Here is a 17,508-nt window from a genome sequence, read left to right as displayed (position 1 = left end):
AAAATAATTGGGGATCATAGTCATCCCTACTTGAGGGGTGGTTTTGAGCCTCGAGTAAGGTAACATGTGAATCACCAAGCATGTACCAGCAGGTATTAAATGCTGTTAACTATGATTTTCCCCATCGCACAGTGGAGGAAACAGAGTACAGAGGCCAGACAACTAGTGGGTGGAATTGAGCACAGCCCTCTCTCCACAGTTGACAGTATCACCTCATTAGCGCCGAGCTGCCTCCTGGTGTGGAGAGAAATGCCCATCTCGCTCAGTCTCATTTTCTTCCTATACCTGTGGGAAGGGACTTCAGTTTGGTGCTAAGGGTAGGAAAGGAGCACACTGACCTAAACTGGTGTCCTAACTGAGTCCTGGCCCAACATGTTTGAAAGGTCCCCATCCGGCTCCCGGTGCGGGGGACATTCCAGGAGTCCAGGAGTGTGTGGAGGGCCCACTGGACTTCCTTGGACACCAGCAGCTCTACCCTGACCTGGAATGTAAGGAAGAAGAGGGCTGTTGTTGGCTAGGAAAATCCCCTGCTACTTAGCGGGGAGGGGCCACCTGGATCCTGGGAAACTTTGTATCCACTGCCCTTAGAGGGATCCTGTGTGGTGCTACGCCAGCTCCATCCTTCAACCTCAGGGCTCAGAAAGATGGTTGACTTTCAGCCTCGCTCCAGAGTACCCTGTGTGATGGAGGGGACACAGTCCCAGTGACACTGAGAGCTTATGAGACCCTTTGCCAACGAGTGGTCTTCGGTCTTCTAAGCCTTTGGATCACATCTGATTGTTAGGATGCGTGTGCCCCTGTGTATTTGTTGGCGTGGGCTTGGAAACATTACTGTGTGGCTGAGAAATGCAGATAGTCCTGAGCTGGCATTTTACTCTGGGAGCCCTCCAGGAGCAATAGCTCTGTCAGACTGTCCTGACGTGCTAAATTAAGAGGTGCAGAAAATGCTACATCCTGTAAAATACATACTTGAACTGCTAGGGCCTTGTGCACCTCTGCCCCCAGGAAGGGTACATGTTCACTCACGTGTCTGTCATCACCACCCTCGTAGGCAGCTGCCTCAGTTGACTGTTCACTGCCTCTGTGTCCCTTGCAGATGAATTGAAGGAGCAGAAAGAAAAACCCGACACATACCGATCTGTATCTTGGAAGTTCTCATTTTGAACGGACATAGCAAAAAATAATAGTATTTAACAAAATTAAGCCCCAGTTCTTGCCTGGCCATAACCAGCTGGTACTGAGTAGTGGTTGCCCCCTTCAAATGGGGAATAAGTTTTCCAGTTGGCATAGTCGTCACATCTCTCGTTTTGTTTTTTTTTAGTACACTTCCTGCCTCACTCATTTGAAGTTCCCGCAGTGGTGCTTTCAAATTGCTTATGAGAGTGTAAATTGGTCCAACTTAAATGAAGGGGAATTTGATAGTATCTGTCAAATTGTAAATGGATATATCCTTTGACCAAGCAATTTGCTTCTAGAAAATTTATTTTTATTCTCATATATTTGCAAAGTGACATGAGAACAAAGTTATTCATTGCAGCACTGTTTATAATAGTGAAAGAGTAGAAACAATCCGTTCATAGAATGGGAACTGGTTTTAAAAAACAGGATAGAGCATATAACAGAATACTATATAGCTATAAATGAACAAAAAAAAGAATTCAAAAGCTCTCTGTGAAACAATATGGAGAGATTTCAAGTTGTATTATTAAGTTAAATAAAAGGCAAGGAGCAGAGTAGTGGATATAGTATGCTGCTGCCATCTTGCATTTGTATTAAATAGGCTAGAGGGGACTGTGTGTATTTGCTAGTATACACATAAAGCATGTCAGGAAGGATGCACAGAAAGCATATAGCACTGATCGTCTCCATGAGGGGAACCAGGCAGATGAGTAATAGGGTTTGAGAGAACTGGATTGCACTGAATACCCTATTGTACCTTTTGATTTTTAAACCATGTGATAATATCGCCTATTTTAAAATGTAAATGTCCTTCCCAAGCCCTATAAGCATTTGCATTTGTGATACAATATCTACTGCAATGAGAAATAAGAGTTGTTCTTGGTTTTTTCTATTTAGGATTAAAAAGGTTTGCAGATGTTAACCACTATGTATAAAAATAGATTAAAAAAAACAAATAGCACAGGAACTATATTCAGTATGTCGTAATAACCTTTTATGAAAACGAATATATGTGTATATATGCATGACTGGGACATTATGCTGTACACCAGAAACTGACACATTGTAACTGACTACTTCAATTAAAAAAAAAAGGTTTTTAGTAAGAGTTATTGAGGGGGCGGGTATAGCTCAGTGGTAGAGTGCATTCATAGCATGCACAAGGTCCTGGATTCAGTCCCCAGTACCACCATTAAAAAAAGTTATCAAAAGATTGCCTGGTTCTTGAAACCGTTGCTCTCAAGTTATTAATGTCTCCTCTGTAAAGTTGCACAGACTTAGTTTCTGGCCTTAAATCAGACCTATTTTCAGCTTCCCTGAAATCAAGAGTATCCTGTGCCACATCAATTAAAGTAAATGTACTTTCAATTAAAGGTGTTAAGTATGCGTATGAAAAGATTAATTCTTTATAAAAGGATGACCTTCAGTAGTTAGATCCAATTAGGCATTTTTCCGACTGTATTTCATCCTGATGGGACAAGTCTACTATTCACAATCAATCACTGTGATCTTTACAAAGGCAGGTATTTTAGGTTCAGAGTCATAAAAGAATGACTTGACTAGGCAGCCACCATGACCTGAGCCACAATCGACGAAGACAGAGATTATGGACCTTGGATGTTACTTTCCTGGGATTAATATTTAAAGAATCAGGATGAGCATGGTGATATTCGGGTACAGTTCGTATATCTCTCTTCTCATGACCTTAGTAGAACAAACTAATTTCAACAAGACTGATCAAAAGAAAGAGAGAAAAGGAGCAATGACCTAAATTAGCATGAAACCTAGTTCCCTTTCATTTTTTTTCTCTTCCTGTCATTGCATGATTAAATACAGTAAAAAATACTGGCTTTCCTAGTGATGATTTTGTCTTACTGAATTGTTGTAGTTCACATGCAACCTTTGCTGATACATGGCACACAAAACCAAGGCTGTTAAATAAATAAATGCCCACTGATCTTTTTATGGTAACATGCAGAGTGCTGCGGAATATTTATTTTCTCTCAAAGAAAATTGAACATTTCTATTTGCATTAGGTATTTGCAATATGGAATTGTTGGTCCTCACTATACCACTCACTAACTTAGTAAACTTGGAAAAGCCATTAAATGTACTGGTCAGAAAATGTGAAACAAGTAATACTTCCTTTGTATGTATCTCAACGGTTGATTGTTGGAACCAAATGAAACTTGATACCAGTGTTTCTCAAAGTGTGGTCCTGTGACCCCTGGGAGTCCTTGAGACCCATTCAGGGAGCTAATGAGGTAGAAACTATTTTTTTTTATAATAATTTAAAGAGATTATTGGCCTTTTTCACGCTCATTCTTTCACATATGTACAGTTGAATTTTCCAGTGGCTGGCTACATATATGATGTTGCAGCGGATTGAATACAGAAGCAAATGTAAGAATCCAGCTGCCTTAAGCCAGAGGTTTACAAAAATAGAGAACAATGCATTCGTTTCACTGATTTTTTTCTTTTGGAATGCAAAATAATTATTCATAAAAAAATTCTTTTACGTTAACAGGTGACTGGGCTAATTATTGTCCTTTTCAAGCCAGTTAATAAATATTTTAAGCAGTTTTAATTTCTAGTGCAGTAAATATCGATAGATATAACTAACATAAACAAAAGCTCCTTAAGGGTCCTTTGTACTTTTTAAGATTGCAAAGAGGTCCTAAGACCAAAAAGTGTGAGAACTGATGATGGATGTGAAGCACTATGTAATGTGTGGTGACGTTGGTAAGTTTTTAAGTTTATTATGAAAATGTAGGCAACATGGAAGCAGCCCTTCCAGTGCAGGCGCTGGTTGTTCACGGCCCCCTCCACCTCCAAGGCAGGCTTGCTTAGTCTGGTGTCCAGGATGGTCTCTGAACCATGTACAGCTGCCTGCAGTTTCATGCATCAGTCATGGGTCTGCTTTCTTAGTGTGAGTGTCTCCAATATTTAGTTTTCTGATTCTCAGAAGGTCCTAAAAGAAGCACAGCTGTAGGAATCGCTAATGTCCGCTAGTCCCACTCTTGTCTCCAAGAGGAGTAGTAATGACATCGTGGTGCAGGCACCTGGGAGGAGATGCAGAAGTTCAAGGCTCTCTTGTCAGTGGCCTGGGCGTGGCCATCTCTTGAGTTCTTGACCCTTTACCTCTCTGCTTGTGGAAGGCTGTGAGACTTGCGCCGGCTTCTCTAGGCACTGGGAAAAGGGCTTTCTCTCAGTCAGTACCATGCCTTTGTCATTGTTCTGGGCCTCATCACACTTGATGAAGTAGGTTATTGTAGGACATAAAGAACCGCGAACAGGCTATGGACCAAAAACGGCCCGGAGACTGGCGTCTGATTTGAGCACTGTGCCTAGACACCAGCAGGCAGTAGCCAGAGTTTTAGAGGACCAAACTGGGGTGCTGAACAGGATTTGACCAGACTCCTGGCACCAGAAGGAGGTTGTTCAGGGATGGGTATTCAGCCCATCTCCGTCTCTGTCTTGCACATCCATGGGAGCTGAGCAAGTAACTGAGTGCTTACAGAAATTACTACTTCATGTGTCCTGCTGCAGTTTCTTAAGGTGTTTATTTACTTTAATTCCAGCATCTGTTGAGAGTTATAATAGTTAAGTGTTTTTCTGAGAATTTAAAACCACTCTGATTATAACTCAGTGCCCCTTATTATCATTTCTTGAAATCAGTGTGAATGGAAAACTCGTATCTTAGATATTTTCTTGTTCCATATTTCCCCAGTGTCATTTAATTTTTTGATTAAATGCAGATGTATGTATATATTGTAGTTTTATGTAAGCATTTAAAATTTTTTTTAAGTTTTATGTATCCAGTGGGTAATTTCACAACATACACAGGTCCCTCTCTAGTTATGATAAAACTTTTAACTACAAAATACACACCTTATTCTGGGCATTTTGTTGCACGATTTAATGTATAATGCTGTCGTGAAGTTTACTGTGAAGACTATCTTCCTTATTTCTTTCACTTTTAAAAATAATTTGATAAAATACTATTTTCCCAGGAAAAAATATGACAAATGTATTGAATATTATTTAAACTAGACTAAAAGCTTCTGAAATTTTTAATGAGGGGATTAAATTTAAGGTTAATGATTTAGTGTAGATTTTATAAAAGAAGCATTTATTTTTGGAATTTTATGATATGAGCATGTTTGTGTAAGGTAAATTCAATCAATTAAATGAATATCTCCCTTTATTATTGTCATAACTATCTCTTCCAGTTGAGGAGGTATTCGGAGGTAACCCAAAACTGTTAAATGCTATCTACGTGTTAGTAGCATCTTATAAAAATTGGGATACGTTTAGTTGGGTTAAACTCTGCTTCATTAGATTTTAATGTGCTATATGTTATGTCTTTCAGAAACTCCAGAAAGGAACTTAATGACATACGATTTGAATTTACTCCAGGAAGAGGTAAGTTTTAGTTGAAATTATTATTTTAATGCTGCAAAGAGCATTTCAGAAATTGATTACAGGCGTGTGGTTATAATTTGCTATTCAAAAATGCATTCTATAAAATCAAAGAGGGGAAGGAAGGAAGGAAGGATTTGCAATAATTGTGGGGAATCCAAACTGAACCCACTTACTGGCTGCATGAATTCCAGTGACGCACACAGCACAGTATATGCACACTTAGAAATTGACTATATTAGCTGGACCATGAAAAGAAGTACTGGTGTGATGATGCAGGGCCTCAAGGACATTGTGATGAGTGTGATGGCTTGTGCACAGCAGTCCTAATTAGGACTGAGCAACAAACAATGATAGTAGACAAAAAGGTAGCGCACTTCGTCTCTCTTGTTGTCAGTTCCGATTACACGAAGCCCACACTGAGGGATACCTGGGCTTCTGCTTGCTGCAGGCACCACTAGAGAGCTTGGTAGGAACGGTGCCAGTCTTGCAGCTGCATGTAATTTCAGTATTTTGAACAGTTATTAAAATAGTTTAGAGGCTAGACTGGTTGCTCTTTAAGCACCTGGATGCCTGGAAGTCAGAGCCTTGTCTTATTTCTTGGCATCGTGAGCACCTGCCAGGTGCCTGGTAGGCAGGAGAATCTCAAGTCTTTTTTGGTTAATTATTGGATACAGGCTTTGGAGATTTTGTTCTTGAACAAAAACTGCTATTTTCATACTGTTTGGTTTATGGCCCGAACAGTCTAGAGAAGTGAGAATCAGGTGCTAATGCTAAGACTGAATGTGTTCTCCTTGGCCTCTGGTTTCAGATTTTTATGTACATGAAGATGGCCTCAATGTCTATGTTGGATATCTTTCTAAAATATATTAGTCTCATACATTTGAAGTATTAACATATATATATATATAAGCTAATAACACTCTGTAATTACTGTACGTATTAGAACTCTAGGTGAATTTTGATTAGATTAAATAAATTGTATTTGCTGAAGTTGTGAAAATCCGAAACTTTCTAGCTTGATATCTAGCCAGTCAGTTAACTGCTTTGACCTCCCTGCTATTATCACCTGGAAGGAGACACAGACTCAGGTGCTTCCAGGGGTCAGAGTGAATGGTGGAGCCTTCAGGTAACCAGAGAGTTCTGTCTAAATATATTCAGGTTCAGTTTTGAAGAAAGTGCCCATCAAACAAAATACGTTCCTGGACCGTACATGGTCACAGACTCGCTGGCCCTGATGTCTAGGCTCCTGTAAGCACAGAGATTTAATGACTTCCAGGATCTTTGAATTAAACTAACATATGAAGTAACTTTTACAAAAGAAATGAAAGTAAGGCCCTTGTGAATTTGCTAACTGATCTTCCTTTCTGGGTACATCTGTCTTTGACAGTTTAGACTCAGCCTATGAAATTGAACAATTGCCCATTCTATTATCAAAAAGCTGTCTATTTTGTCCTAATATAAAGATACTGACCAGACAATACTGTGATAAAATCTAGTCACTAGATAATAGATGTTTCAAGTACAGTAAATAAGAGAACAGATTCTTATTTTAAGGGGTTTTTTTTCTGATTTTTTTAAAATTGACAGTGGCAATAAAAGTCAATTTTAATTTTAAGAGGTAACAAAGAAATGAATTTCTGCATTGAAGATTTCTGGGGAGAAGACAGTCCTATCAGCGTTACCTGGCCCTTTGTGCTGGCTTTGGCAGCCTTGTTTGCCATGGTTAGATTCAGAGTTGCTGCATTCGTTACCCAGGTGGAAACAATAGTATTGGCTTCCTGTTGATAGCTGGCCTCCCCGGGCAGTGGGCACAGCTTGTTAATTTTAGAAACACCATGGCTATGTCACCGTACCTCTGTGATTACTGATGCTGCCTGCATTTCAGGTGTTGTCTGCACTCCATCTGTGCATGCACACCACGTGGTGCACTGTCTCTCTGCTGTGTACACACCTAAATACATGTATATGGCATTGACTGTATAACATGAACATATCAAGTACTCTGTCCTCGTTTGAGGGTAAGCTTTTTTGGTTTATGACGTTGCTGTATGCTCTGGAAGGCAGAGCATATGTGATTCTTTATGATTATCCTTTTTATGCATTAGGAATGTTAAGCAGCTTAAAGAAAAATAAATGACCAGTTAATTACCTTCAAGTTTTTGCTCTTAACTATTTCTGATAGATTACTTAACATGCAAGCAAAATAACTGCTTAGTGGCACACACACCCAAACATGGAATATTTCCATTTTGACCAACCAGCACAACCCATTTACCAAGAGTCCTGAAAACAGTCAGAGGTACTGTGCACTTTAGTCATTTGGGGATGTTACTTGCTTTGGTACTGTTTTAGTGCTAGCCCTCATTGTGGCTTTGTTTGATTATTCCGTTTTCAACTACCTTCTTTTGATAGTAGCTCCTTACTCAAGTGTAAGAACTTACTGGTACTTTAGAGATGGTGGTAACACATCCAGTTGCTTTAACAGATGATCAGTCAGCAGATGTAGACTGGGCACATGGTAGGCAGTGGTTACACTAGACAGGCACTTTAATTCAATAGGCTTCTTTTCTTGACGCTTCCAGTGGCATCCAGAAAGGTGGAGATTGTGCGATGAACATTCCAGCTGACTTCATGAAGCTAAATCACATTCAGAGTAGAGCCTTTTATTGTGCTCCCCTAGGTTCCATGCTATGGGATCATTTTATCTCTGAGAGAATTTTATGCAGTGTTTCTTGTACCTCCAGCAGTAAGGACAAGACCCAAGATAAACCCACCTTATATGGAATTTCATTGTTTAGTAAGATTCCTATGTTTTTCTTTTCTATTTCCTTCATTTAGTCCATTCACTGAATGAGGAAAATGATAGAATACCACAATTTCTCTGCAAGGACAAAGAACAGATGTCAGCTGTCAAATTTTTATTGGAGATTTAGGAAATTGGGCCATCTACGAAAGGGAGAGAGAGCACAAGAGTGTGAGGTGCATCTGAGATGATCTCTGGCTGCTGCCTCTCATCACAGTTACCATTTATTGAGTAATTACTGTGAGTCAGACACTGGGCCAGGCACATTGAAGCCCATGGATTGTAAGATAATTGTACCATCCGTCAGCCACATGCTCACGTGAGAGCATGTACATACATACTCTCTCTCTCATATATGGCCTCTTACATAGTCACACATTTGAAACACAGATTAAGCAAGGAAACTGGTCTGTGTTGAGGGCACTGTTGGAATAGCAAACTCAGTTCACTTTAGATGCTTGTTTGATTTGGGTGCTATACTTTTCCCAGATTCTTCTTCTCCAGCTATAACCCTGGAAATTTGTGGCAATATCTGATGGCCACAGAGACCACGTCACCTCCCTTGTGAATCATAGGGGTTCATAATGGTTCTTTGACCATGTGGCAGTTTATCAGTTTCTCTTTACAGAGTCTTCAGACCGACTTCTCACTATTACCATGTTCGTGTATAAGCTCTCAATTAAGTAATTTCAGTTATAGTCACTGGCTTCAGTCCCATCTTTATGTGATTTCTAACTCCTGTCGCTTATTGAGAAAAGGCATTCTTTTATTCAACCACATTTTCTAAGAGGATGAATTGTTGCTATCAAATGATCAATGTCATGTTAAAGGAGTTTCTTAATAGCATAAATTTAAATAGCTCATCTCAATAGTCCAACAAGCTCATAGGCTGTTTGTACCAAATATAAGGTTGTATCAAATGCTGCCTCTTCAACCTGTGCCATAAATTCTGACTCAGTAGCTACTAATGATAGGGCAGGATTGATGGAGACTGGAATTAACCTTGGCAAGAAGGAAAAGCAGCGTCATAGGGACCAGTTATGAGCTAACTTCAAGAGATGCATTTGAGGAGTAATTCAGATAGTAGACAAAGGGCAAAGGTTTCTTGGTTCACCAGAAATGAAAAAATGATTTTGTGTACCTTCTGTTGAATGAGTAGCAGGATGCAAATTGTACCTGGCAAACGTCGTTCACAGTGCTTCCGATTTTTACTCCTGATGGAATCTGAACTGTTGAGTTAAAACACATGTGGATGATTTTTCTATATGAAAAAAATACGTATTTTACACTGTATTGTTGGGTTTTACGTATGGTTGCTAACACACCTTCACATCTGGGCAGATACGGCAGACGGCGTTTCTCAGGAGCTCTTCTCGGCGGGCTTGGTTGATGGTCATGATGTAGTTATAGGTAAGTGCTGTTTTACTCACGTACAGTCATTTTGTTGATGTATCAAATGGAGATATGCTCAGAAAAGTTTCATAAAGAAGTAATTATCTATGTGGATTTCTGAAAATTTCTTCTTGAACTCTTACCTTTTATGTGAAACAATTATACTTAAGAGCCGTATTTAATTTTCTGTTTTAAAAGCTCTTAATGCAATTCTGTCCCATCCATCTGGGCATGATTTATCCAATGCAGAACCTCACATATTAGAGATAAAACAAAGAACCTGGAAGACCCAGAAGAAGCCTATGACATAGCAAACCCAAGAAACTATAAATTCTATGTAGCAAAGTTCAGGAGCCTCTGAGGTCCTCTCTCAGCAGCTCTCTGCTCTTTCTTTGGACACAGTTCTAATAATCTTAGATGGCAGTTTTGGCAAGATTCATTATGAAGTCTTAAGGTTGGATGGGACTTAATGATCATTCAGGTCAGTTCTTTGATTGCATAGACAGGGAAACAGATTCCTAAAAGTGAGTCACTGGTGTCCAGGGCTGTGGCAGCTGGGCTGTGGCAGAGACCAGGGCCCTTTCTATGACTAATAGAATCAAAAGAAAGCTGCATGAAAATAGGGGAGCCTGCTAATTACACACGCTGATGGGAGCAAGAAATGACTCCTGATAAGACAAGGGAGACAGAGAAGCTATAAGAGGCAGACAGTGTCGTCTAAGAAAGAGTGTAGCCTGGTTCTACCTGAGGTAAGGGTGAAGAGCTGCACACCCCTCAGCAAATTCTGTTTATGAAGACTTCATAATGTAGTCTGTTACTGCGCATTCATAATGACGACCCTAAGTAACCAAGGTGAGTTACCAGTAATATTAATTATGAACCATATTAATTATGTTGTTAAGTATAATAACATTATATTAGGAGATTGTGTATTATGATAAAACTTTCTTCACAAATATTCAAATCAAAACCAAATCCTGAAATGACTTGGGACCCCTAAATGATGTTCTAACTTTAAAAAATCACTTACTTGAAATAAATCCCTCCCCAGTAATACTGAAAGGTGTCACTAAGAGGGAGCTTGAAGTAGGTATATCTACCCATCTGAAAAATTTATTCCTAGCATCTCTATAATATACATCATTAAAAAGTGAGTTATTTTATGTAAGAGTGCTGGGGTTTTAGGGAGAGATTAGAATTCTGACAAAAGAATCAGTATCTTGTTATTGGTGTACAAAACAATATTCATAAACGTAAAGATATGTTTATAATTAGAAAAAATTAAGCTTTTTTTTCCTATTTATCATACATGATGTGTACACACTGGTTTCACAAAGAAGCTCTGATTCCTCTGCCAAGTGGTACATATATAAAGAGAGATATTTTAAAGGAAAGCAATATATATATATATGTGTGTGTGTGTGTGTGTATATATATATATATATGCACACACAGGTGTGTGTATATGTTTCCTGGTATATTCTGTCTTTCACACTTTGCTTTAAAGCTTGTGAGGTCTGACAGCTGGCTGAGTTCTTACCTAGGTTTTCTGGTCAAATGTGAGGGGGAGCTGAGTAATAAGGTTACTTCAGCTTTGGCATCTGCTGTAAATTCCATCTCAGAATTCTTTATGTGATGTTAATGGTTCTTTGATAAAGGTAGATTCTCTCATTCTCAGTAAAAAAAAAAAAATGAGCAGACACCTTAGGGTCTTAGGTTACCTGAAGAAATTAGGAGAAAAGTTAATGGCTAGATCAAGATCCTTTGTAAGGTATGTGTTCCTTAAAGAGAGCTCTGGTCTGTTCACAAGGCAACCAAAAATAAAGATGATAATGATTAATTTAAAAAATAATCAAAAACACCTACTAATGTCTCATTTGGCAGAAAGTGGAGGAGGAGCACAGTCTTTTGATTCGAGGTGATCTTGGCAGGTGGTAGGGAGCGTGGCGAATAAAAGGGATTCATGGGAAGACGTTAGGTCACATCTCCATTTGAGCATGGTCTTGCTTCAGGCTTATAGTCAAATTTAGCACGCTTCTCTTTTTGCCCCAGGCTCAGCTGAGTCTAAACTAGAGGATTTGGGGTTGTCGAGTTTTTTAAAGTGCAAATTAAGGCATAATTCATGTCCAGCTTATTGAGTGTGTTTTAAATACAGTGCATAACCAGAAAGCTTCTATTTTTCCATGCTTTTAGTTATTTTTTCTTCTCTAAATTTTTCATTTTGCCTTTTTTTCCCCCTTCTTGGAGCTAAAATGTAGAGTTTTGGAGTGAGACTGTGTGTGCAGTGGTTCCTTACCTAGAAGTGCTCAAAATGCCTTAAGGGACAGCGCATCTAAGAGTTACAACGTTTTCGTGTTTCATTTGATCGTCACATTGGTCCTATAAGGTGGAGAGGGCAGGTTGTTTTTAGCCAGTGTTCTATGGACAAAAAAGGGAGGCCCAAAGAAGTTTCTGGGATATTGTAACTTGTCATGGTCCTTGAACTTGGATCTTGTGACTCTAAGCCCAAAGCCTAATCCTGAACCTGTATACAATTAATCCAATATCTTTAGCCTTGAAGAATAGATCTGGATCATTTTAAATGGTTTTTGTGTCCCCTGGGAAAACAGCTTTCCTTACTTGTTTTTCCTGCATCAGTAGGTGATTTATATTTTAATTGTTGACTATTTGACCACACATATAATGTGGTTAACTCGGTCCTCTCTAACCTGTCTCAGCAGTTCTCTGTTCTCTCCTGCATCATTTACTTCCCTCTTTACTAGATTTGTTCTACCAGTGCACAAGTGTGTCTCCCATCTTAAAAAAAAAAAAAAAAGAGCCCTCTCTTTATTCCACCTCTCTTTAGAGACATTTATCTTCATCCCTATACAAGTAAACTCCTCAAAAGAATTGCCCTGGCTTCAATTCTTCTACCACTGCCTCTTGAACCCACTCCAGTCAGACTTGGGACCTTCCCTACTCCACCCAAGCTATTCTTTTCAAAGCCATACCTGGGGAGGGCACACACCTGGCAGATGAAATGGGGAATGCAAAGGTGGATGTGGCTGGAGTGGAGTGGGCATGACGGGGCCAGGGGTTAGAAGGTGCAGGGCCTGTGAATGACTGCCTGCCGTGTTCCTAAATCCAATGGTTATTTCTCAGTGACCTGTCCACAGCCTGGGGCATAGTGGACCATCCCCTCCTCCATCATAAGTATTTGCATTTGGTTTTTTAGACTCCGTTCTCTCTTGATTCTCCTGGCTTATTGGTGTTTCTTTCTCAGTCATTTTTGTCACTTGCGTCTCGTCACTCTGACCTGTGAATACTGACATGTCCAAGGACTCTTACTAAATTTCTTTTTTTCCTCATCACTCAGTTCCTTGCTGATATTATCTAGTTTCATGGTATTAATGGCTTCCACTCTCTAATTCTCAAATTTATGTCTCCAGCCCAGATCTCTCCTTTAAATTCCAGACTCATATCCAGCTCCCTTTTTGGTATCTTCCCATGGAAGGCTAAAAGGCATCCCAGACTTAATTACCATCTCCAAAATCCAGTCCCCGGGGTTTTCTCCTAACCTGCCTCTCCAATAGCCTTGCATCCTAAGTTGCTGTCAGCTACATCTTTTCAGGTGCATAAGCCAAAAACCTAAGAGTTGTCCTTGATTTTCCTTTCTCTCATCCTCAATATCCAATCTATCTAAATATTCCCAAGATCCAGCTGTTAGTCACCATCTCACTTCCCCTCCTATTTCAAACCCCTCTTGTCTCTCAGTTGAATTATTGCCTTCATCCCTTCACTGGTCTCCCTGCATCTGACTTTGCCTCCTTTCAGTCTGTTCTCATCATTGTAGCCAGAGATCCAAGTAAAAAGTAAGTCAGGTACAAAATGCCACATGTATTGTGATTCCATATATACGAAATGACCACAGTATGACAGTCCATAGAGTGAGGAAATAGATTGGTGGTTGCCAGAGCCTGAGAGGGATGGGGGAGACTGTTATGGGTCTGGGACTTCTCTGCGATGAGGAAAATGTTCTGGAATTAGAAGTGGTAATGGTTGCACAACCTTGTGACTATACTAAAAAGCACTGAATTGTGCCCTTTAAAAGGGTGAATTTTATGATATGTGAATTACATCTCAATAAAAAAAATGGAAGCCAGGTCACATTAATGCTTTAAATAAAACTCTCTAATAGCTTTCCATTCCATATCTCAGTGGCTTACAATCCCCTCTGTGATCTATCCCCTGTCACTTCTCAGACCCCTTCCCTCTCATTGACTCTCTCTCATCCTCATCCCACTCCAGCCACACTGGCTTCTCTCCTGGCTGTTCCTTCTGCCAGGATGCTCCTTCCCCAGGTCCACCTGTATGTCTCCTACTGCTTAAATGTTGCCTCTCATCTACTGGTAATTGCAACCCACCCCCAACTCTCTGCCCCCATCCTCACTTTACCTAGTCTCTCTCCATCATGGGCTGTATGTTTCATGTATTTATTTATTTATTTTTAACTATATAGGATTTTCCCTTGAGGATAAGTTTCTCAAAGGCCAAAATCTCTGTTTTGTAAACTACTATGTTCCCATTGCCCGAAACTGCACGTTTCACATAGTAGGCACTCAATAAACACTTGTTCAAGATAAACAAATACCACCTTGAAATGTACAGATAACTCATTATAACTTTCTCTTTAGAAAGCTATTTTGGGTATAGGATTCCAGTCTTTTAAAAACTCTTACTTTTGAGAGTACAGAATTCCAAGTAGTATTTACAAATAAAAATAGATTCACTTGACAAAGGTTGTGCCAAAAAATATTCCAGTTCAGTTTAGAACATTGGTGTATTGAGGTTTAAATGATTTCTTATTTGTGTATTTTTTCTGCTTCCATAATACGAAACAGGTAACATTTCAATAGAAAAAAAAAATCCTTCTTTCTCCATCAGAATTTCCTTTTGAATTGGAGTAAATGCTTAGGGCCATATAAAAAATCTGAACAAAGCAATAGTATATGTTATGGAGTAGTGAATGTTATACCTTTTACTATAACACAGCTAACATATGTTACAAAAAACCTTCAGTACCCAGCTTCAGAGTAATCTGCCTTCAGTGATGGACCTTTACAAAGCAGAGTTTAGACTGAAGAAGGATGGGCATAATGACACGGAGTGATTGCTTTTGTGCAGAAGATGAGCAGTGCAGAAATTAAATGCAGTGTTTATAGACTGAAATCATAAACCCACTTCAGCTGTGCTTCAATGAAGCACTACCTTAGTCAAGAAACAGAAAAGATATTTAGGCCTTGTGTAAATCAGAAATAAGATTGGCAAGGCTTCCTGGGTGAGTGGGTGTTGGTTAAAAAAAAATAAGTTAACTTTGCAAGATGCAAAACTTGATGCATGTGTGAATTTCTTCTCTTGCCTGGCTGGGATGGCTGACAGATGGAAATAGACCAGATCTGAGCCCCTCATCCAGCTGTTTGTTTCAAAGAGGGACCTTCAGTGAGGAAGCAGAGAAACTGGTCCCTTTGCCTCCTAGTTCAAAAACAGCCCATCAGAAGTTTTCTTGGCAATAGAAACAAAGGGGAGGGGGGAAAAAACAAAACTCATGTACAAAAGACAGCAAAAGTTCTGAATTCTGTTCAGGCCTTGTGATACATGATATTTTTTATTCTTTCTCTCTTTCTTTAAACTGAAGTATAGTCAGTTTACAATATTGTGTCAATTTCTGGTGTACAGCATACTCAAAATGACTTAACTTAAATATGAGGTAAGACACTATAAACCTCCTAGAAGGGAACATAGGCAAAGCAGTTTTGTACATAAATATTAGCAATGTTCTCCTAGGGCAGTCTACCCAGGCAATAGAAGTAAAAGCAAAAATAAACAAATGAGCTCTAATTAAACATATAAGCTTTTGTACAGCAAAGGAAACCATAAGAAAAACAAAATGACAACCTATATGAATGGGAGAAAGTATTTGCAAATGATGTGACTGACAAGGGCTTAAGTTCCAGAATATACAGACAGCTCATACGACTTAATAACAGAAAAACAAACAACCCAATCCAAAAATGAGCCAGAAGAACTAAATATGCAATTTTGTAATGAATACATGCAAATAGCCAATAGACGCATGAAAAAATGCTCCATTTCGCTGTTTGAGTCTCTTGAATGAGTGTTAGCCCCTCAGCAACAGAGGGAACACGGATGGGTGTGCTAAGCCAGCCAGTTCTCTCTCCTGCTCAGCCGCTCCTGCAAAGCTGCTGACCCTGATTGGCAAGGACCCTAGGGCCAGGATTCGACAGTGAGTGAATGTGGGAGAGGAAGTCGCTTGGCAGCTGCCTTTTGGGGAAGTGCCTACTGACTGCACTTTGCTGGGTTTTTATCCCACCATTTCCTGGCTTTGTAACAACATGTCTTTTTTTTCCCCTTTAAGTGGAGTTTAGGACCAGATGTTGGAATTTGTTTCCCGAGAAGGGAAGTGTGTTTCTCCATTCATTTATACAATTTTGCTCTGATGGATTTTGAGCTTCACCGACAAGTTAGCACTGCCCTGGAAGCTGATATTATCTCTGTGTATACTCATTAGCTCTCAGTGGGCTTTTGGACACAATGTTCACGTCCCTGGGATGCTCTTTTCCTGCACATGGAGAAGCCTGTTCCAAGCCTGTGTGCCCTTTGAGATTCACCATAAATGCCACTTCCATGAAGCCTCCTCTGTTGCTCGCCCCTTTCCTAACAGAGTCTGGAGGACAGCCTTTCCTTGTCGTGAGTGCCAGAGAACTGTACTTTTACCTTTACTGATACGTCTTTCGTCCAGCTCTGCTCACATCTTCTCTTTGTGTCTAGCTTGAGCACACCTTGAGAGCAATGTCTGTTTTCTATTTTATGGAATCTCTAACATCCTTGCCATGCATAGGTGCTTCATAAATATGCCGATGGATAAATGAATACATTTAATTCTGTTTGGTACACTGAACCCTGGAATAGTTCATGAATTGATCATCTGGACAGTACAAATATTGCCCTCTCTCAAAACCTAGGAGAATTCAACATCATTGATTCTCTCTCTCTGCTCCCCTTCCCCCCACCCCCACCCCTGGCTTCCTTCTCGCTTTCTTAAAAATTGACTTTTCGATCTTGCCTCTCGGGAAGAAGATGCAGTTGGTCTAGAAGGCCTTCTGTCATCCAGTGCTTGCTGCGGTTACAGTGTTTGTCTCAAAGTGTAGACTGTGAGATGCCTGCATCAGTCTTACCTTGATGCTTATCAAAAATGCACATCTCTTGAGTCCAGCCTTGAGCTACAGAATCTGGTGTATTGGGCATAGAGTGTGAACATTTGCATTTTTAACAAGCATCCCAGGCGACTCTCAAACACCATAGAATGCTGTGGTCACTTCTTTAGTTCTGCTGGCAATAACCCTCAGAGACAGTGTTAGCTTGCTTTCTCGTCTGTATCTCCTTTCCAGTCTCCCTAATCTCTGCTTTTCTGCCTTGATCCTCTTCTTCCTTTTGGAGTCTATTTTAAAACTGTGCCAGTTAACTTCTAAAACCTTGTGTATAAATGGTGTAGATGAGTGGAAGAGCCTCACTGGTATAAATTTCTACCGTAATGAGTCATTACCATTTTTATTAAAACGACTGCTGCTGCTCAGGGCGCAGTCGATCCTCCAGGTGGCCTTCAGCTTTTACGTTTCTGCACAGTGGCTATGTATCTTGAGGCTCCAAGG

The 17,508-nt window shown here is 39.9% G+C and overlaps 1 protein-coding gene across 2 annotated transcripts in view; it reads left to right on the top strand.

Moving 5' to 3' along the window:
- STK39 (serine/threonine kinase 39) overlaps nucleotides 1-17,508 on the top strand; it is a 252,102-nt gene that overhangs the window by 195,296 nt on the left and 39,298 nt on the right. For both annotated transcript variants that reach the window (XM_074363833.1, XM_074363834.1), the window contains exons 15-16: nucleotides 5,552-5,604; nucleotides 9,749-9,817. In XM_074363833.1, the coding sequence (XP_074219934.1) occupies nucleotides 5,552-5,604; nucleotides 9,749-9,817 (122 nt within the window). The remainder of the gene's footprint in view (nucleotides 1-5,551; nucleotides 5,605-9,748; nucleotides 9,818-17,508) is intronic.

The sequence above is a fragment of the Camelus bactrianus genome, chromosome 5 (assembly GCF_048773025.1).
Source record: "Camelus bactrianus isolate YW-2024 breed Bactrian camel chromosome 5, ASM4877302v1, whole genome shotgun sequence".
NCBI classification, from domain to species: domain Eukaryota; kingdom Metazoa; phylum Chordata; class Mammalia; order Artiodactyla; family Camelidae; genus Camelus; species Camelus bactrianus.
Note: the sequence above shows the minus strand (reverse complement) of the source record. Positions and strands in the feature narration are given on the sequence as shown.